The 22312-nt window shown below is 42.1% G+C and overlaps 1 protein-coding gene across 1 annotated transcript in view; it reads right to left on the bottom strand.

Annotated features, from left to right (window-relative positions):
- Positions 1-199: 199 nt before the first annotated feature.
- snap91a (synaptosome associated protein 91a) overlaps positions 200-22312 on the bottom strand; it is a 47889-nt gene continuing 25776 nt past the window's right edge. The window contains exons 9-29 of the mRNA XM_041941757.1: positions 18275-18336; positions 17994-18002; positions 17406-17418; positions 16992-17158; positions 16770-16864; positions 14964-14978; positions 14476-14679; positions 12678-12755; positions 11145-11393; positions 10013-10096; positions 9652-9720; positions 9158-9280; positions 7893-7964; positions 6521-6748; positions 4557-4754; positions 4440-4458; positions 3857-3947; positions 3529-3624; positions 3232-3351; positions 2901-2989; positions 200-2279 (exon numbers count right to left, since the gene is read on the bottom strand). Of these exons, the coding sequence (XP_041797691.1) occupies positions 2909-2989; positions 3232-3351; positions 3529-3624; positions 3857-3947; positions 4440-4458; positions 4557-4754; positions 6521-6748; positions 7893-7964; positions 9158-9280; positions 9652-9720; positions 10013-10096; positions 11145-11393; positions 12678-12755; positions 14476-14679; positions 14964-14978; positions 16770-16864; positions 16992-17158; positions 17406-17418; positions 17994-18002; positions 18275-18336 (2073 nt within the window). The 3' untranslated portion in view covers positions 200-2279; positions 2901-2908. The remainder of the gene's footprint in view (positions 2280-2900; positions 2990-3231; positions 3352-3528; positions 3625-3856; positions 3948-4439; positions 4459-4556; positions 4755-6520; positions 6749-7892; positions 7965-9157; positions 9281-9651; positions 9721-10012; positions 10097-11144; positions 11394-12677; positions 12756-14475; positions 14680-14963; positions 14979-16769; positions 16865-16991; positions 17159-17405; positions 17419-17993; positions 18003-18274; positions 18337-22312) is intronic.

The following is a 22312-nucleotide window of genomic DNA, read 5'->3' as shown; positions in this document are numbered from 1 at the left end:
CCAGGACATTTATCCTCTTTCCCAACTGGTAATCTGGCCTTGGTGAACAGTGGTAAGCAGGGATGAAATTCATGAAATTCTCCTTCATACTGTCGTTTAATCTTCATGATGTGGAAGAAAAGAAAACCCTTAATGGGCAGTTCAATCCGTCATTGAATTTATTGCACCTCAAAGGGCTTACATGCACTGGGGAGGGTCATCGAAAAATAAAATACATTTACAACTAAACAAAAATACAATTTTAATAATTCAGTCATGAAAAATGTTAATAATCTCCCGTTATTTTCACAGAATCACATCAGATTCTCACAACCAATTGCTTATTCAGTCCACTGAAATGACAACACACAGAGAAAGCTTTACATTAGTCTGGTTTACAGCACAGGACTTGAACCTCTGGTACATACAGCTGCCCAAATGCATATCAACATACTGATTCCATTGTAAGTCTGCGGGATCAGAGGAGCTTTATGTTAAGATGCTTTTGGGGAGCAAGATCGTGTCTGTACGGTCAGTGGCCCCTTGTGGATTTCCACAGGGTACACATCACTCCCATGAGGCCACTTACAATATGTACTGTTCAGCGAGAAGGTGTCAAAGGTCAGCAATAATCAAATGAAAAACTTAAACAAAGAATATGTTCAGGCAACAATCAAACGTGAAATATTTGTCAGACGTCAGTGTTTGTCTCAACACTTTCAGGTGACCGTCACTGCTCTAATTCTAACATTATCAACAACAGGTTAGTAACATGGAACTTAAAGGTACCCTGTTTTTTGACTGCCTGTAGTGCTGTGAAGCATTGTTCAGATGAGTGGGCCACTGTTTGGTGTGTAAACAATGTAGATTCCAAAGTTATCAGAATAAATCAGCTTTTCCAGTGTTTCATGGCAAAGCGAATGCATTTAGCACATTTGTTAGGCCTCAAGGTTACACAAAGTTTATGTGGCGAGAAAAAAGAGTGAATGTAAACAGAACTTTGTTTAGAAATGACAGGGTACCTTTAATCTGTTCCTGATTCTGACTTTTCTTGCCACAGAGAAAAGTGAGGGAAACCACCAACGTCCTTCCTGCTGGAGCATCATCTTGGTTTTATGCTATTCGCTCAAATATGGATCTCCATTTCAAACGTCATCGATGTGACTTAATTTTTGTTGATTTGATGAAGTTTGGTGTGGCAATGAAATAACTCACTCTGAATACAAAAATAACCATACTGACATGGTCATAGTTATAATGAAAGCACAGGCAACAGACATATCTGCAGCGTAAAGACCGCATGTAGACACTTATACAGTTATATTGAGGGATAGTTCAAGTTTACCTCTGTGATGAATAACGAAAGCGTTTTCTCTCTAAGTAAGTTGTAAGATATGTTCTTTAATAGCAATGCCAGCAAATATCCACAGCAGTCTGGAGGATTTTTCTCAAAGAAACAGGACATATAAATAAAATTAGACAAAAAGACAACAAAAGAAACATAGAAAACTGATCCACAAGTTAAAAAAACCCCAAAGAGGATCACTTCCTGGTCTGTAATGATTCAGAAGCCCATAGAAGTTGTTTCTTAATATACAGTGTATTAATCATATAGCGGTTTTCATATTTGTTTCCAAATACTTTCAAAAGATGACGGGAAATAGAAGGATACTCACGACTTCTTACAAGTTCAAGTCAGATTCACATTTATATTTCTCTTCAACAGACATACAGAACAGAGACGTAATCCTCACCAGAGAAATTTATGTACATCAAAGAGGACCTTTCTGTAAACAACACACTACATGTTTCTCTGAAAATCTACCGGGGCTTCGTTTACCACTCCCAGCCAATAGGAGAGGGACAAAGAAGAGCTCCTCCCCCTTCATAAGGGGGCGGGGACACATATGGGATGAGTGGGTGGAGTTTAGGACACCAAAGCACATCCATCATTCAAGTCAACACTAGAAATAAATCTTAACACATACGCCTTCACGTTCTCTCACTTACTTTTGTGGACTTTTTTTGTCAGGGTTTTGAGTGATTTTGTTTAGACAAAAGATTATTACATCTACATAAGCACACGCTTGTATTTTTTTTTCTCATATATATATAATCCGCTATGGTTCACTTTCACAGTTTGTGCTACGACATCACACAGGAGAAGGGTGGGGTGTTGATGGGCGGGGCGGAGAAAAGAGGCTCTTATAAGGTTGAGTAGCTGAACATTGCTGGCATCCTGAGATGTTAACAGACACCAGGCAGAAGGTGAGACGGCCCTGCCCCAGAGGAGAAAGCAGCTGGAAGACAGGAAGTACAGAACATTTCAACATAAGAGTCACAAGATTCCTGTTAAAAGCCGAATACTGATGCTGTGTTTACACAGAAGGTTGATTTTGTTCGAATTTGGTTACTTTGGTAAAAAAGAGGTTCAGGCATTTCATGCAGACTTAAACTGTCCCCTTAAATAGCAGTGATGAGAAGTTAATGATCCATTAAAATTCTGATACTATTCACTTCAAATGTTCCACTTAAATGGAAAAATCACTGAACTTGATTTTTGTGGCATTGACAAAAGCAAGCGAGTTGGGACAGCTGAACCCAACCGAGAAAAAGGACATTCAGAAGCAGGAAGCTCAATCTTATTCCCTGTTTGATGTTATTTGAACGAGGCGCACTGATGGGATACATTTCACATCTGCTGAAAGTGGAAAAGGTGCTGTAGTTGGTAGCACAGGAGGCATGATGGAGTGACAGGTGTTAGCAGAGGTTACGAATACCAATACCAATTCCCTTCCGGGGAGCATTAATATATCAAATCACTTTGTCTATCTATTCTATCCACCAAATATACTGATAGTGATGTATCAACCACCACAAAGTGAACTATAGGTACTATATGTAGTGTTCTGAGCTCCCACCTGGGGCGTTATAAGAAGTCCTTGAGGTCAAGCTCTGCCAAAGGGTCCTTGGGCTTCTTGGGGCTCTGGCTTGCAGGTCCTGGAGAAAGCTGAGAAAATAGGAGAAACAAAATTTCATATGTTCACCAGACATGAAGTGGCAGACAAACATATCTACATAAACATGTTGCTGTATTTATTTATTTATTTTTTTTGGATAACAAGTATCTTTCTGATATGAATTACATATTATTTATAAAAGTATAACTGATTTATTATATGTGGAGACAAATGGCCTTTATAGTCACTGAGGGCTTTCCTATGTGTCGTTTGTTACCGGTGCGCCGGGTGCAGCAGCTCCGGGTGCAGCTCCAGCCAGCCCAGTGAAGGGAGGTCTCATCATGGGCTGCCCCATCATAGGCTGCCCCATCATAGGTTGCATCATGGGAGCTCCAGGCCCTCCTGCAGGAGGCTGGTAAGACACGGGCAACACAGCAGGTTTGAATTTCTGAAAGCTATGCAGCCCTGAGATGACCTGGATGTCGACCATATTTGTAATCTACATACAGTACATGCAGCTGCAGAATGAAAAGCTGATGAAGGCTCAAGGCAAAAATACAAGAATTCACAGTGAATGAATCTATCTCACCATGCCAAAGCCAGGCTGTGCACTCATTGGTGGCACCATGGCTGCACTTGGTGGAGCTGCTCCTGGTGCCCCAGGAGCGCCAGGGGCTGCGCCAGCCTGCAGAGACAGGAAGAAGGGTGTACATCAGAAAAACCTGTATGTTCTTCAAACCTTTGCCACAGCTGAAGGAACTGTAAAATTCAAATATTTGCATCATGGCTGCAATAATGAACAAAGTATGTACAGCTCTGAACTCTTTAAAGAATAATGCTCTAAACTGTGCCGCAAAACTGTGTTTGAATGAATTGTGATATCATGGTGGTGGTGATGGTGTCCGTGCTGCTCTTACCATGGGGGCTCCTGGTGTACCCCAGCTTGTGGGAGCTACCTGTGGCATCCAGTTGGCACCTCCTGTCAGCTTTTTCTCACTCTGTGGGTCCCTAAAGAACATCAAATTGCAAATTACTCTGAAATTTATCCCATTGAATTAATGCTTGGAGTGATGACCACAGACAGTCAGCTGTTAACAGATGGGACATGCACTCATCCACACACACAGAGACACACCCTTTCCTACAATCACATATCAACCAAATTCAGCTCAACAGTTGTCAAAATGAGACTTCAAATTTGCTCCCAAGAAATTCTGATATTAGGATGAAAAAACGTCTAGGTGGCAGAAAACTAAAAGTAATTTGGTCGCTAAGTGTAACAAAACCAACCTCAAAAAATGAGCTCAAAGCAACAACCAGGATTGATGCAAACGGAAGAAGTAAACAGAAATAATTGCATCATTTTCTATCATATGCTATCACATGATAAAAATCCTTTAAAGACTTTAAAGGTTTTCTATAGTTTTCTTCAGAACTATGCATACACACATGTTTAAGCACCATGCATTACAGAATCCACATCTTTAAACTCATACTCACTTTTTCTTTACTCCAAGGTCTGAACAAAGGAAGGACAGAAGAATGAGTTACATTTCTATTAAGGATTCATCATAAACAGAAATGGCTGAGCTGCAGGCATGAAAATCTGCAGTCTACCTCCAATCAGGTTGGCCAGTGAGGAGTCCAGGTCTCCTCCGATGGTCTTGGTGGCAGGGGGGGTGGCAGGGGGAGCGGCTGCAATGCCTCCTGCTGCGACGGGAGTGCCCATGCTTCCCGCTGTGCTTCCGGCAGTGCTGCCCCCGGTGCTCTGGGGCGTTACGGCAGGCATCAGCAAGTCACCTAATCCATCAAACACTTGGGGAGAGGGTGGGAATGGCGGGACATGAGATAAACAACACGGATTACAAACCTGCAAATCCCTAATCTAGCTATAACATGGGCAGAGGGCAGATGTGAGGCCAGACAGTATGGTGAGGAGGACAATCCAGCTGTTACAGCATCAGTAGTGAGCTGTGCATCGCATGCACAATGTAGGACTGCACTGTAAATGCTGCATATTTGAGCACTCTGGTTGATTTTAGAATCAAGCATTGGTTTTGAACCAGGTGAGAGTTTACAGGTTTTCATTCCAAGTGAACACCAGAGACACTTTTGAAAGTTGGAGACAGAGGCCCCTGCCCTTTTTATCTGACGCAGCCCCACAGCCCGGTCAGATGAACTCGAGTAACCCTTCATCAGTTCCACCTGTCATGTTGCAAATGTGTTCAAGTTGATTTTAAACTGGATATTACTAAGCACTGTTAATTAAACTAGAATATACTGCCACTGGGATTGGAGATTAAGGTGGACCAACCATTTATCCAGTACTTTTATCTAACTATTCAGACTGCTGACCTGGTTTCACATACTTGCATTCCCAATACACAGTTGTGTGTCTCAGCTGACTCAATATGTTATGGCATTTTCTTCTAACCAAAACTTATAACTGCAAATTATCCTTTTTAATTGGTTTAGAGGGTAAAATAGGTTTTAGGGCCTAAACAACAAGCTTCCACCAGTGAAAAGTATTGAAAACCTGTAACTATATGCAGTGTAGCACAACTTTCAGCCTCTAACCAATAATTACACAAAATGTTTCATGCTCCATAAGCACACTGAAAGTAAATCTTCTGTTTCTGACCTCTACAGTAACCAAAGAGTAAGGGTTTTGATTACAGTGTGGTGCTGTTTAATGGGCCACTTGGAAAAATATTTAATTGAAAGGTGCTGCTCCAGATTGGAATGAAAACTTGGAGACTCTACTGAGGGCTCGGACCTTGATGGCATGTGGTTACTATAAGAGCCACTGTTCTAAAAGACCAAAGCTAATACATATGCACTGTACAAACATCAACAACAGCAGAGTAAGTCTTGTCTCATGCAGGAGACAATCAAGGGTCCCATTACAACATGCAAAGACGCAGAAGGGGAGACGTGTTCAAACTGCACATGCTGCAATGCACTGCAAGGTTAAACTCACCAATTACAGATTAGAAGAAACAAGCAATGACCCAGCAGAGTGGAACGAGTGTGGATAGGGGGGAAGAGGGAAATAAAATGGAGCAGAAGAGAAAAAGTGCATAGTAGAACGAAAGAAAGAAAGAGGGAAGAAGAAGAAAACAGAGAAGCGAACACAAGAGAAGAGAGAGAAAAAGGAAAAAGATTGCAGAGAGGGGGTGGGGTGAGCAGGAGGTGGAGAAAGCACAGCATTTGTGAAAGTGTGAAAAGTACAAGAGAAAGACTGAGAAAAAGAAGAATCATTGCAAGTGAGGCAGCAGTGCTGAGGAGTTAAGCAGTCGGCAGAAATAAGGACAGTGACAGCAGCACATGTCAGTGTGTCGTTCATGCAGTAGTCAAGCTCTCAGCAGCAAGAGATAACTAGGTCATGGTTTAGGTAGCTCAGTTTTATTGAACCAGAGCAGATTAATGTGCATCAAGCAGAAGACCTGTGCAAATACAAACAAAACATCTTTTGAAATGCGCCAATATTTCATATTTCAGAAGGCATCACAAGATTACTAAAATGAAACAAAAGAATGAAAATGAAATCTTCTACAACACAAGTATTATGATCCACTTACTGGATGCATCAAAGCCACCAGAGGGCGCCGGCGTGGTGGTTGCAGGCTCTGGTGCAGCTGGTACTATCGGTACTGCTGCCACTGCAGCAGGTACAGGTGGTGTTGGAGAGGTGAGGGAGCCCAGAGCGTCAAAGCCCGACTCCAGGAGGTCGCTCTGAACCAGAGCTGGAGCCAAGGCTGGAGCTAGAGCTGGGGCAGCGGTGGGAGCCAGGGTGGGGGACATCAGGCCTGAGGAGGGTAACAGACAGGACTGTAACTGTGACATCATATGTTGACTGTTTTCAGACTCAACCTAATTCCATGAGAAACACACATTAAATGCGATTACTGACACAAAAGATGGCACATTAGACATCGTAAAAGCAAATAACATTTTGGTTATCTCTGTGGAGAAAGTTTCTCAATGCGGCAGTGAAGAGCAGCAGTAAACAGCACAGAGAAATAGAATTTAATACGGCACACTACTCAACCAGCGACAACACTAGGTCTTATTAAAAAATAATCTGTGGAATATATGATATGTGTTACAGTATCTGAGCGGGACATAACACAGTAAAGAGTATGTCAGGACAAGAAATAGGTGAATAATCTGCATAAACATATGACAAACAGTCAATGTAGTGAAACTGTGGAATATAACTCATGAGAAAAATATCAGAATAGAGAGGCTTGTGACACTTTATTAAATTGCATCATCTATGTGGGGCTCTTTGTCATGTTTTTGAGTTGTTAGGAGCTCCAGCAGAGTGATTTCCCCTCTGAGATTCTCAGATGATTTCATTAAAATAACAGTATGAGGCCAAGAGAGGTCAAACTTCACAAAAAAGTCAAGATAAGAGAAAAAAATGTTTTTTTTCTGCTTTGTTAACCATCCAATGACTCTGCAACTGCAAGATGAATGAAATATATATATTACTGTATATATATATATAAACGTTTGTGTGCTTGCATATGCTACCATGACAACAAAAGGGTGATAACAAAGACACTTTTCAAAGACACTTATTCATGAACTATTGGCCATGCAGCAGTGCCGGAAATGAAATGGGCGAGAAATTGGCTATGACATTACTTGGAAGTCATCGTGGGCAAACACTTAACAGACATTTCCAAATGAGTCCAGTGCTACTTTGGAACTGCTGTGTAATCAAATGTAATCAGTCCTGCCTAGTCTGTGTCATTATTAATCTGATAAATGCATCTCCATCATTATGGCATAATTTCTGTCAGCCATGTGCCAACATAAAACCTTTTAGCTAAACTGGGGACATCTTATCAAAATGTGCTGGTCCTTTCAGCCTCTTTAATTGAACCATGATTTACAGATATACATGAGTGTAATCACAAAAAGTGACAGTCAGAGGGGTCTCACCGCCCAGCAGGTCGTCTCCGGGCCCTCCAGGAGCAGAGCTCTGCGTCTCCTCCACAGAACCGCCGAAGGAGTCTGCAGGGCCATCCAGTTATCCACAGCGCAGCATGGAGGGCAGAAAGGGGTGAGAGGTCAGCCCTGCACCACACACTGGGACACAGTGGGGGGTAGGAGACAAGATTATCTTTATAAAACTCAAATTTAATTAAAAATAAAAAGTAGCAAAGGTAAGTGTGGCTAGAGAAATTCCAGATTTCCAGTCATCACAGGACCTTTTCTGTAATGCTGGAGCCGTTGTGGGAAGAACATTTACCTCAATACATATTGTATGTGCATCTCTATTTTCATAACATAAGACAACAACTGCAAAACCCTGAGACCATATCATGTCGATATGTTGCTTTATTTGTCCTGAAGTGGGAGTTGAGTGATACACAACAACAACAAGAATGTATAGCCGTGCTAGCGGCTCTGTGGGGCTGTACATTGTACACAGCAGTGCTTTAAGCTAAATGCTAAATATCACTTTAAAAAAATATTGTGAATCTAAAGAATCATAATGCAACAGATGCAGCAGCTTCTCCCAAAATTTTAATGGAGAAAAATTCACCCATCTATTCCTCATTCCATCCAACAATACTGTTGTTGTTGCTAGTGTTTCTGTTCTATTGACTCCCATCATTTTTAATGATTAAAGAACATAAAAATAATAATAAAGAGCCAGTCAAGGGAAGTGTGATGCGTCTCCAGGAAGTTTCCTATGGGACTGAATAACCGTAGCAAATTTTCACTGTGATCCAATGGTCACAACCAAAGATGTCAACCTCATGAATTCAAGGATTCATCCCCTTAGAACCATGAATGTGTGTGCAAAGTTTCGTCCCAATCCATCCAGCAGATGTTGAGATATTCAAAGTGACACACTGACTGACCAAAAGACCTGACCAAACCTTTCGCCAAACCATGCTGAAGCCCTCAAGAAAAGATAAACACCTCCTGTGTGATTCCAGTTGGCTAAAATTTCAGCCCAGCACAGAAATAAAACTTACACTACAGTGTAATAATTGTTTTGTGAATATAACTGGTGGCTACTGCCAACAGTATCTATGATCTGTCTGAAATCTTATCCAGAAAATGCTGGAATGAGTTCTGCACTAACACCTACAGTCTATCATCACATCTAGACAACATGAGGTTGAAATTTAACAGCTCTCATGCAATATATGTTGTTGTAAAGAGATATGTGTGTGCGTTCGGAGGTACAGTACCCAGCAGGTCAATGACAGGTGCCGGCTCTGCTGCTTTGGGTGGAGAGGAGGCCTCTGGGACGGGTGCTGCAGCAGGAGCAGCAGTGGGAGCAGCAGCAGCAGGAGCTGAAGATGCAAATGAGTCTGAACAGACACACAGGCAGAGACACAGGCAGGATTAAATTACTCTCAAATCTAAATGACTACAGTTATGAGCGAAAGCTCTGTTTCCACGGGGAGAATGCGATGCTCATGCCCTGTTATTCTGCTGTTCTAAAAGGCTCACAGACATGCAAAGAAGAAGCAGGGGAAGAAAGCAGGCATCCCTGCATCCTTCCTGTGTATCCACATCCTTGAAGCGTGCACCGTTTGGAAGTACAGGACTGGTGTGCATGTGCATGCAGACACCAGCACCATGCAAAAAAATTCAGGATCAAGTTGAGGCTGGCTGCACTCTTCATGAAAAGAGGAAGGGAAAACAGTGATGCAGTAAAGATAAAGCAGCTTAAACTCACCGGTCACGATGTCTCCAGCCGGAGCCGGCTCGGGCAAAGGAGAGGGCCCGCGAGAAACAGCAGGAAGGTCTAATTTACCAGCGCAAGCGAGAGGCAGAACACGAGAAAGAAGAAAACCGTGGAGGTTGGGGAGCAAAGAAAAGAATTAGCGTGGCAGGTAGAAAGACAGCGGGGATAGAGAGCAGCCACAACGACAATCCAAGATTTGACGAGTGGGTTACATGCACAGTTCTCATACCACTATGGGGGACAAACCAAGACGTGTGGGGGGAAAAAAACAGTTGACAGAGAATTGGAGGTATGGAAACCAGAAGAGATGAAGAGGTTCCACACACAGAGAAATGGATATCAACTCCTGTACCTGCACCAAAAAGGTCTACGCTAGGAGTGGTAGCAGCTTTGGATTCTGTGGTAGGGCTTTGCTCAGGCATAGAATCAAACATATCTAAGAACAAGGACACACAATCATATGTACATTCAGATTTCAAGTCCAGTGCATACAGATAGATGAGTTCAGAAGAGAGATGAGCGAAAGCAGAGAGAGCAGACATTTTCATTATTAAATGGGTAAGCTGCAGTGTATCTGTTCAGTGCAATGCAAAACAAACCAGTGCAAAAGTTAAAAGGGTATAATGCCAAATTTCAGCATGAGGACTTCCATATTTGAATTTAATGAAGTTTGATTATAGCGGCGATTTGGGCTAAATCAAAATGAGCTAACATGCTGATGATTAGCAGGTGATATTTACCAGATTCGTTTTAGCCTGTTTGCACGTTAAAGTACTGCCTTAAGCTTTTGCACGCATTTGCTCATAAACCAAAATCTGGACACATTGTGTGTCTTTATGTGGACAATTTGGAGTCATCAAATTCACCGAACCTGCATGTCGCCTGGACTGCGGGAGCAAAACAGAGCACTCGCAGGAAACCAGGATCATTTTGAGCATTGAGCAGTATTCCCTTTTAACAGAAGTGCATCAGCTACAATAAAGCATTCTCAGCTGTCAGGATCTAAACTACTGGTCACAAGCAGGAGAAGAAAACAGATTTCTTCCCTCTATGTTCTGGCAGTCTGTTAGTATTAGGTTAATAATCACAACAAGTTGAGCCACCTCTGGTAATAAAAAGAGTTAAATGTTCATTTTGTCCCCAGAGATCAAATTTACACTGAGATGCTGGTCCCCAAACAACAGATGATTAATTGATTAACTTTTGAAAGGCCATACACAATTAACGTGACTGTGGATTCTTGAAATAGTTCAATTCTTCAGAGGAGGTCAAGATGCTTGATTAACTTGATTAAATGATCTGTATCTGAAGGAAAGGCATCATGGAAAATAGAAAAACAAATCTGAAATGTAGGGACTGGGCAGGTTATCATCACTGTCATAATGATTATCAAAACCTATGTCATCATCATCATCATCATCATCGTCATCATCATAATGCAGGGCAATGCAGTGAGAGGCATAATGAGAGCGAGAGGACTTTACCACCAAAGATATCTAGAGTCGGAGCGGCTGCAGACTCTGTGGTGGTGGTGTCGGTGGTGGTTGTGGTGGTAGTGGTGGTGGTGGAAGAAGGGGTGGGGGCAGCGGGGGCAGCGATGGGGGCGACGATGGTCGGCGCCTCACTAGAGGTGGGAGGGGTGATGGCAGTGGGCTCCGTGTCGGTGGGCCTCATTGCAAACAGGTCCAGCTCTGGAGCAATGTCCGCGCTCCCCTCTGTCGTAGCGAAGGGGTCTTCAGGGGAAGCAGCAGGGGGGTGGTGTTGAGGGGTTAGGAGGGGTTATGATTAGAGAAGAAGGGAAGGGGTTTGTGGGTGGATGGGGGGAGAAGGGGAGGGGGGATTGAGGGTTTGTTAAAGCACTGTAAAAAGCATATCTGTGGGGCAAGACACCTCTGAAGTTCCAAATCAGGATTAGATACAGAGGAAGTGAAACAATCACACGGTCACTCATTAACTTCAGAACTGCATCCACAAGCTACAACAGACAGCAGGTAAAAAATCTTTAGTCACTAAGACCTGCTGGGCCTACAGGGGGGAGGGTCGAGTCATTTCTGGCTGATTGGCCAATGTGCGCCTGGTACGTTGTTGGCTGGATGTTGATAACACCATCCTGTTAGCAAACAAGAGATTTGGGCTGCTTGCACTGTATGAAAATGAGAAAACTAAGACATGCAATTAAGAGTAAAGATCTCGCACTTACTGATAGAGCTTAAAGAAACTTCTTTCTACTTGATTCAACTACGTGCAGACCTATAATGACTCAACTTTCTCTCAACCAAATACAGCTAAATTCAGTGATGCACAGACTTAGTTGCATAAACATAGACATACAGCAGTCATTTCTACACTCTGCATAATTCTTTATACTTCAATCGAATAATAGAAAATGACACTACGACATGAGCTAAATGCGAAAGTCATCATGCTACCATGAACTTGGTGTGTCCTTTTTTCACTGATTAATCCAGGAGGTCATGTGTGGGCGCAGAATAAAGTTAATGCCACAGCATGTCAAATAAACTGCAGCCATATGTGCCACTGCTGTGGTTAGTAGGCTATGAACAAACGAAATGCACCATTGGGGAATAGCTTTAATTTCTTGAAAAAAAAAAAAAATTTACATGGGCCAAAGAGAGAGACTAAATGGAGTTATTTAAAATAAAAAAAATAACAGAAAAAAAGGCTTAAAAAATGATTAATATAATCATCATGATCAGGTAGTATCAGGGTTAGGGTATCAAAACAAACGGTATTCATTCTTGAACTACAGTATAGTTAGTAGCTGGACTGTGCTTTTTACTGTAGTATTCACTGGGTGAATATTAGGAGAAGAAGAGTAGCCGAGATGAGGGAGAGGAGGGTCCATGACTGGGGCATTAAAGCAGGATTTGGGGTGAGACAGTAGGCCCTGGTTCTACTGTCTCCTATGGAAGCAGAAGCAGCTTTAATATAATAGGAGCAACAACGGCTTTCACATTCACACACACACTTGCACAAAAAGCTGTTTTGTCACCCACCAGTTCCACCAAACGCATCAGCAGCAGGGCCCGCGGCCACGGCGGCAGGACCGTCTCCTGGGGAGGGTGCAAACGCATCTAGGGTATTGCAGACGAAAACAGCCGGACGCAAACGCAAAACATAACACCCGGGCCGACACACCGACAGACGCATGGATGTAACGAACAAAAGATGAGTGAACAGACGGAATGGACAGGAAACAAAAATGAGAGGTCAGCATCAGGAAAAAGCAGAGAATACAAATATGCAGCCCGGTCAGCGCGGGATCTGACTGTACCATCAATCACGTGATGAGTCTTGCAGGGCTGCATAATGCTGCATTCAGTGAGTGCACTAACTGTGCGGGCTTGAGAAATGAGGTAAGTTGTCACAAGTTACTTGTACTCTGTGACAAGAGGGAAAATGTCAGGGATGGACGAGGCAAAGTCTCTCTTCGACAAAGAAAATCAGTTGGCTCTTTTCAGCAGACACTCAGTGCTTCTCCAATGTTAGGGCCGAGGTTAATATCAATATTATCTATAATATCATCAACTAAAATCCAGCTACTCATCATCTTGACATATTTCTGAAACTGTTAGTGAGCCATTAAGGGAGATGAACAAAAACGCAAAAAGCAGCAAATCCCTAAAACACAAGTCACACTAACAGATTAATTACTGTACATTCCAGTGGGGTTACTGAAGAGCACAAGATTATGACAAAACACTCTGATGAAAGCTTAAAACACATTTATATCAAAACTCATTAGTATTTTGTTTTTTCAATTGTGCAGCTTTGAATAAACCCACGGAAGAGCAAGTAATCCGCTAAAGTGGCTCATATTTTTGGGATGTACCACAAACGACGCTTGTTTTGCATTTTGTTCGGCGTGTTAGTGCACATGGTTGCAACAAAGCAGGATGTAAAAACATTAGGCGAGGATAGGAAACCATCACATTTGAGTCACAGCACTAAGCATCTGATGCAACATATATATTTAAATATACACCCAGCAATGTTTGCAAAACTCATAAGCTCATTTACTCATGGTTGCCACTGCTCTGAAGGTATTTCCAGAAAAGACTTTTCTAAAAGTCCTGATGAAAAAGTATTCGACTGCGGTAAAATCATTTTTAACCGCTTTTTTAAATTAGAAAACTGTGTTATAAGTTATGTTAGCATACGTTGATGTTTCTTTGCAATATTTAATATCTTAGAAAATAATATTTTACCGTAAAGAGCCAGGACATACAGAATGTCATGTCCGACTGCATGGAAATACAGTCACAACTTAAGAAGTGGATTAAAAATCATGCAGCAGACAAAATATGTTTATGGTAAGAAGAGTCTTTAACGGTTCTGGAAATACCTTCATAACAGCAGAACCCTTTTCACCGCTGGGCGATTATTTTTTGGAAAATCGAATGTGTGGCTCTGTGACTTGAATGGGAATACGTGGAATACACAAACTGGTGCAGTGGTGCCATCTGCTTAGTGAGTGTCAAAACGTACATTTATACACTCGATTCTAGCAGGTTTTACAGGTTTCTAACTTTTCATGTTAGATCACATATGTATGTAATCTGTAGTAATCTGATGGGAAATACACCTGGAGACTTTTTGTGGTTCTATGATGTAGAACTCCTCATTAATATGTATATTGGTGGCTGAAAAGTTTAGGGAGTGATACTCAAACCCCAATCTTCTATATACCAACTTTAGACTGAAGGAAACCAATCAATAGATTACTAAATGATGAAGGGGCATGCTGCCATGCTGTCTTTCCTGGTTTACATCCAATCTTTGGACCAGACTGACCTCCGAAAAGGTCGAGGTCTGTGGCTGAGGTGGTGGTGGTGGGAGCTGATACGGGCAGCGAGGCGGGCGCCGGCGCAGCAGCGGCTGCGGGCGCGGAAGCTGCAGGGGCGGCAGCAGGGGCAGTGGCAGCTGCAGCATCAGCATCAGCAGACTGTCCCTCCTGCAGGAGAGCTTCAGAGGCTTCATCAGCGGCAGCCGGAGTTGCTATGCAGACAAACCCCATAATCCGAGCGCCACGACCCAGTCACAACCCCCAAAAGAGAGAAATAGGAGAAAAAGGAAATAGGAGGAAGACGGTGGTGTCAAAGAGACTGAAAAATGAAAATAGACAGGTTTAGCAGGGGGGATTGGGCACTAAAGGTGAAAACAGCTTGACACAAAGACAATCAGAAGTTTAGGTAGAAAGCCAAGTTGGGTTGTGGGAAAAAAAGCCTGCAGGCATCTCTGGTATTCAGTCAGTAGCAGAGTGCTGTCAACAGATTACTCACCCTCAGCCAAGAGATCTGCACAACAGAACGAGAGACACAGGTGAGAGAGAATGAATGGCAGCATGAACCGAAGAGGTACGATTTATAGGAGTAGAAATAATCTGATGAAATTTAGAAATCTTTAATGTGCACACTGCCAACATAATAGAGAACAGGACAGAAAAAACAAGGACTAATGGTAAAGGACAATACAGCTAAAAGGTTGTTGATGTAATTTAGGTTTTGAAAGGCTACAGTTGGACTCCGGCCACCTGCAGGGTATCAGTGCAGCTACGAGGATAAACAGGCCAAAGAGCTACAGCAGATTCATAATGGAAATACTCTGTGCTTTAAGCCACAATGTTCAATAAAAAACATTACCAAGGCTACAGCTTCTTTATCTTACTACAGGGAGCCATTCAAAAAGACCACAATTTGTTTGTTTCAGCTCATTTACTACAAATTGTACATAACTGATATAACTGCCAACCATTTTCCAAAGCCTATCATAGGTTTTTAAATCGATTTCCTTCTTCCTACTTCCTTGAAGCAGAAATTGGCTTCCATTAATTTTACTGTGATAATAAAATCACTCTGCAGGGACCTCAACTCCCTGTACGCTTTGGAAAATGTTCTACAAAGTAAAAGCGTTGGTAGTTTTTGGGATGAGACATGCAAACCATCAGCATGGAATTTATCATATGTGCTCTGTCCTTTACTGCTATTTGTTTCTGTAAGCGCATGAATTCAAGTTCAATATCTATTTTCAACATTAGAAAAAATTGGCCATTCGCTAAACCACTCCGCTGCACGTGGATTGCTCTGCTAGAGGTTTGCACCTGCTTAGCGTGGGTGTCGCGCTTTGGGTTTCCCCACACGTTGAAGCCGTGTGTGAGGGGCTGCAGTCAGAGAAATCCTCAGCATTTAAAGAGTTTGTTATGTGGTGTCTTTTGTATTTTGCATTTCCAAAACCAAAAAGGCAAGAGCAAAAGAGTGAGGAATGAATTTAACAGTGTGTTTCTCTTAGACAAGCCTCAATCGTTAGCATGTTTGGCTAACTAGCTTAGCACCTATAGTAGTTACCAAGACTTACTTCTGAAGCGGAATATCATTAGCTACCTACATTTAACCGCCAGATGTCTATCTTGTATAGCTTAGTTCTGCATTTTCATCTCACTGTCTCTTCTTATATCGTTAGTTTGTATTTTGTACTGTATTTTTGCCTCATTACTTGAAAATGTCATTTTGCACAACTGCACTACTGGGCTCACATTTAACCGCCAGATGTTTATCTTGTATAGCTTATTTCTATATTTTTATCTCACACTTGTTAGTCGGTATTTTGTATTGTATTTTTGCCTCCTTACTTGAAAGTTGTTCTTTTTTGCATGCCCTTGTGTTTCCACCCTTCTCTTTGGAGATTAATAAAGTGTCTATCTATCTATCTACTACGTAGGTGACAGTTGTTGTTGTTGTTGACTCTTGTTAAAAGTGAAAATATACACAACTATCCTGTCTTATCTCTTATATTAATAGAAACATTTCAAAGGCAGCTGGGCACAGTGTTTTCATCCAACTCATGGAGCTAATGTTAGCTCAATTAGCTAGCTAGCTCCAACTGATAAAAGCCGCTAGCAACAGTTGCTATTTCAGCCAGCTAAAGCAATGGTCACCGGCTGGGAATGAAAGGAATTTCAAGTGGTAAATCTGCTACTGTTATCATTGTAAACTACACATGTGCCCTACCAGACCAGAGAGACTGATAGGTGGAGAAACAACAGCTAAGGGACGCTGAGCTTTGCTACTGACAGAGGAGAACATTCTCACCTCCCCATCCAGTCGTGGAGGAAGCTGCTGCAGCGCCCCCTGCTGATGAGGAGGACATGGGGTCTAGATCCAACAAGAAGCCGTCATCAAGAGCACTACGCACAAAGAAAGAAGGAGAGAGGCCGTGTTGACAGAGGGAATCCGTGTCTAATGTAATATTGATGAGTGGATACGCATGCAGCTCAGATCAAACACATCTTAATATTGTTGAGTGACTCGTACTTGCTGGTAGTAATAGCGGTGGCGGGGGCCGGTGCGGTGGGGGTGACGGAGGGCGGAGGAGGTTTGGCAGGCGGCCCGGGGCGAGCAGGGGGCCCGCCGGCAGCGGGAGGCGCGGGTTTAGCCGGTGCAGCGGCAGCAGCCTGCGAACTGTTGTTGGCTGTCGCATCCTGCTGCAGAGGAAGTTGACATGACCCACGCTGTTATGTAAGCTGAGGTGATTCAACAGCTTTTCAACAGATGAATTTACCTTGAATCACTCCCTGTCTGTAGTTGGAACAGTTAAAGTTAAGCATTTACAGTTTTTAGTTCCTACCCTGCTCCATAAAGATCTCAATAACTGCTTTACATTGAAAGGTGCTATATACAGATTACCATTATTACACTACATTATGATTATCATGAAACAGAACTTACCTTAGTGGGCGACCTGCAAAAACAAGGACAGGCTCGTTAGTTAAAGAGTTTAATGATGTAAATGCTGAAACATAATGGCTGTTATTGAGATGGGAGGCAAAGCGACAGCTAAACTATCACTTTGGTGTTTTCAGGCAGTCAGCATTCCAAGCCAATTCTGCAATTAATGGATCCACGCTGCACTGCTGAGTAATAGCATCTTGGCTCTAGCCCCTCCTCAACAAAGCTTTTCAACATCACAGACAGAAAGTAAGAGCTGCATGTTGTTGAATGGCATGCGTCTAAAGCTTTGGAGCTGATTGTACAGTAAGATGCTAACAAAGATGAAGGTTAGTAATGACACCAGCTAAAACACCGGAGCTGTCATTGTACAGTATGTCAATGACAAAAATGATGCACATTCTCCACAAATGTTCACAGAAAAAATATTTCTATAGAACTGCATCTTGAACAAAATATTAGTACACAACAATAGAGATGTCAGCTGCTTTGTTCAGATGTCTCTTCTATAGAATCATTGAAAGTTTATTTATCAAAATAAATCTGATAAATGGTAAAATAATATTCTCATTGACGGAGAATACTTACTTATCCTCTCTGAGTTGAGTACAGACAGGAAATAATATATTAGAGAAGTAACAGAGAACAGTATGGAGGTGAAATAAATCACTCAAAGAACAACAATCACACACACCCAGGTGCATGTTAGACTGCCAGGCTATCGAGCCAGACTCACTACGGACGTGGCTTTCAGCATGGCAAGAACCATGAAACTGTATAATTACAGGATTACTGAAGCTTCAGCTTAGTGTTACTGCTGGCGCACCTTTAAAAGACTAAACAGGCTGCAGATATATTGAACTACTTACGGCTTCTTCCCCTCCAGCGTGTTAAGGTGGGTCTCCAGGGACTCCAGAAGACTTTCTGGGGCCTGTACAATAAAAAAGAGAGGGTGATCCAGCAGGGTCAAACACATTATAAAGGTTGGGTATGGTCAGAGAGGCTGACAATACAGATTATACTCCACGACAGAACACAGTGGACCACACAGTCAAACAGACACACTGAAGAACTGGGTTATTTCTGTCATCACATCTGTGCTTCTTCGACCATTACTAGACTTTAACATCGACTTGACAGCACTGACTCTTTCACTCTATTCTCAGATTCACTCATCTCTGAACATTGTCGTTTTCAGTGTACATGCTACCTCTTGGCGAAAATGTCTTTAATCATGATTATGTAGCTTTGACTGCAATCCAGATAGCACTCAAATCTACATGCCAGCTGTGGAGTAACCACTAACTGCTTGCGGATTCCAAAACTTGATGCACGATTACTACGGTAAAAAACTGACGCTTTCCACAAGTCCAGTTTGACTTGGGCCTCAAATCCCAGTGCTGAATACCCTGCCATTTGTTTACTGATTCTTCACTACCTGTGAACTCCTGCATTTGTCTTGTTGAGCTATTGTTGAGATTATCTACATGTCTTGTCTTATGCACTGTGTTTCTGGGATGAATGACAACATAAATTAACCCTGACAAGTTCAGACTAGAGCTGCTGAGCATCACTGATTTTGAGTACCAAAGTTTACAAAATTATAAAGAACTGAAAGTTAGCATTAAATGCTTTTTCAGGGTTTTCTAATGTACAAACAACATGCTTTTATCAGAGCAAATATAAGTAATAAAGTAAAATACAGTAATCCTAAAACATTTGAAATGCATCAATTGATTATATTTCATTGGAAGGTGTTAGTATGCTTTGATCATTTGTAGAATTCCATTTGCTACACAGGAAATGGAACACCAAGAGGGGGATAAAGCAGGACACAACCCCCCCCCCCCCCCCCCCCCCCCCCCCCCCGAAACAATTACCCCCCCCCGAAACAATTACCAATGACACAGAAACAGAAAACACAAGGTTTAATCTCAATGCTAATAGAGGGAACAATGTTCCAGTCGGCCATGATGCAAAGCTGCATGCTCAACCAGGCTAAATGAGACATTATCGCCTCCCAACATGCAGTCAAAAAAAATAGTACAATGTCCAGTAGGCTTATTAAGAGAGGTCAAAGCTAAATCAACCAGTGGAATAAGTCAATAATTCACTTTCCTTTATTCCCCGCTCCATTTCCCGAATCTATCCTTTTAAAGCTGTCTAGTCTATTATCCCTAAAATCTGGGACCAACAAGGCAGAGAGGCGGATCAGTTTTTTGTCTTGGCACTGAGAGGGATGGGTAGACTGTGTCTGAGTGTCTGTCCTCACTCCCAAGAACAAAGATGGCTGTTCTGCAGACAAAGGACAGATATAACAGCTCTATTACTGAGATGCTTGGACATGCAATAGTAGTTCTCATCTGAGGAGGCCAACATAAAAGCTGATGAACCATCTCCCTGTGGATCTCCCTGCAACAGGCCTCCAGGCATATGCTTGAAATTTGATCTGATCTGACTGCCATCATTTGCAGAGTGTTCCCTTCATCTACTCACTGCTCTAAAAAAAAACAGCACATGTGTACATGAGTGATGACATAACAACACAACTACAAAGACAGTCAGATAGTAATATTATTCTGTCCAGCTGGTGCTGATGCAATTCCTCCTGGAAGGGATGAGAGTGGAAACTGGTGTTAGAGACTGCGATTAATCCAGTATAGTTTGAGGGATCTGGAAGATTGATGATTGCTCTCCTGGACACATGAATCTATTTCTATCAGCAATACAGTTCTCATTTTTAAAGACAGGGGTCTCGAAGTTATGCTTGTCAGGCTGTGAGGATTAATTATGTTGTTCTTCTAAAATATGGCAGAGTATTACTTGAAACACTGGTGCACAATGGCAAGTGACAGCGTCACTGACCTAGCATTTATTCACTGCTTATGTTTGATTTTATCAGGCTGGGACAAAGACATTTTGCACTATTTTCTACCATTTCTGACAACATCACCAGAATAAATGTCAGCATTGTACGTTCCTGCAAACTTTACATTTGTGTAGGTTCTTTATGTTTAAACTTTACATCTTTATTATCAGTTTTTATGTGGTGACAGCAGTGTGGTTAAGGTTTGGTTAGCACTTGGTTAGCATTAGGAAAAGATCCTGTTTTGGCAGAAAATACTCAGTTTAGTCGCCACAAACTGGGCTGGAAAATGTCTCTGACCTCAAGTTAAAAATACCCAGGTTTGCCATGGCTGGAACAGCGGTCTGCTGCCTGATGCCTTGTCTCACTTCCATCCCCCCCTCCTCCTCATGAAGAAAGCTTAGCTCATATAAATATAAAGGTAATCTCAACTAAATCACTTTGATACCCAATTTCTCTTTAAATAAAAACAACAGGAATAGTTGTGTAAGGTTAAGGATACTGCTGTGAACCCCAAGCACCACTAACAGAGCTCATCTTCATGCTAAAAATCCAGCCAACATGTCAACAACATTCACATGCTTTCCTAGTTTAAGAATTTTAATACAAAACATTTTCCTATTATCAGCCTAAGAAACCACAAGACTGTGAGAGAAGAAAAATGTCATCAAGGAAAAGATATCAATGACTAAAGGAGCAGAGATAACGAAAGCTGGAACTTCACATTAAAATTTGAGAAGTCTTTTCAATCAAAACCCACGACTGAATGCAACAAATGCCATCTGTAGGAAAACAGTGTCAGCTGTTTGCATGTTTTCAAGAACGCTGTTGAAGGAGGGACTGGTGTAGAAGCTAGTAGCTTGAAGGAAAGTGGACGTAGCACGCACGTAGCGACTCAAGTAACTCTTTAAAACAATATGCATGGTTTGACATTTTGGGATATTTGCTTTGTCACTTTTTGCTGAGAGTTCGACAAGAAGATCAATATCACACTCATATTTGTACGTTAAATACGAAGCTACTTTTAGCAGCTACATTAGCGTAGCTTACGATTATGACTACAACTCACCACACTCTCCATAAAAACATACATATTTCACATTAAATAACCAAGATATAATGAGTAATTACAGAGCTTTACAGGTACTGGTAGGCAGATCTTCTTCAGACAAAGTCAGGCTATCTCTTTCTAGTCATGCTAAGTGAAGCTAACCGCCTGCTGACTTTATAGCTTTATATTTAACATAAAAAGACACAAGAGCAGCATCATATCTAATCTGCCGGCAAGTGATGAATTCACCAAAATGTCGAACCACACCTATATTTTGGCCACATATCCAGTCTACTAACATAATTCACACGGTAGCTTTGAGTCAAGCTAATCCTGCAAATCCCTTGATGCAAATTAAGATCAAACGACTCATCTCCATTTCTAATACTCTACAGTAAGTGTTGCACATTACAGTAAGTTTGATCCCGCATGGTGTGGCTGTTTTAACCATTAGCCCTCTGTGGCCTATCAAGCCTGAATTTAATCAGACAGCATTACAGCATGCTTTTCATGCAAGCCATTCACACTGCAATGTCTGAAAAGATAAAGTTTCCACAACACAACAGAGTTCAGAAGCCTCGGGCTCATTCAGGACCCAACAAGAGAAATCAGGTCTCTCATCGTGGGAATCATTTATACTGGCCAGTGACCCAAATAATCTTTGCAGTGACTCTATAGATGTTATGGAAACTCTGCAGCACAATTGGAGGATAACAGTCTGCTGTGCCTTCATACAGTTGTTGAACTAAAACTATGTTTAGCTCAGAGTTTTAGCAGCGGAAAACAGCCGCCTGCTCAGCAGCGTTGCTCAGCATATCACAGCTTATCCGATCGGCCCTTCCAGTCACATCATCCCACTTCATCACAGCGCCTCATGTGTTTCTGCTGGGTGTGCACTCGCTGTGCAGTGTGCTTCAATTCAGTGCGCTCAAAGAGAGTTCAAATGTTGACCTTCCCTAAGCTGTTTGCTCCCAAATGCTAGCTCTGTGC

This window comes from Chelmon rostratus, chromosome 8 (assembly GCF_017976325.1).
Source record: "Chelmon rostratus isolate fCheRos1 chromosome 8, fCheRos1.pri, whole genome shotgun sequence".
Taxonomy (NCBI): domain Eukaryota; kingdom Metazoa; phylum Chordata; class Actinopteri; order Chaetodontiformes; family Chaetodontidae; genus Chelmon; species Chelmon rostratus.
This window is presented reverse-complemented; position numbering and strand designations above follow the sequence as displayed.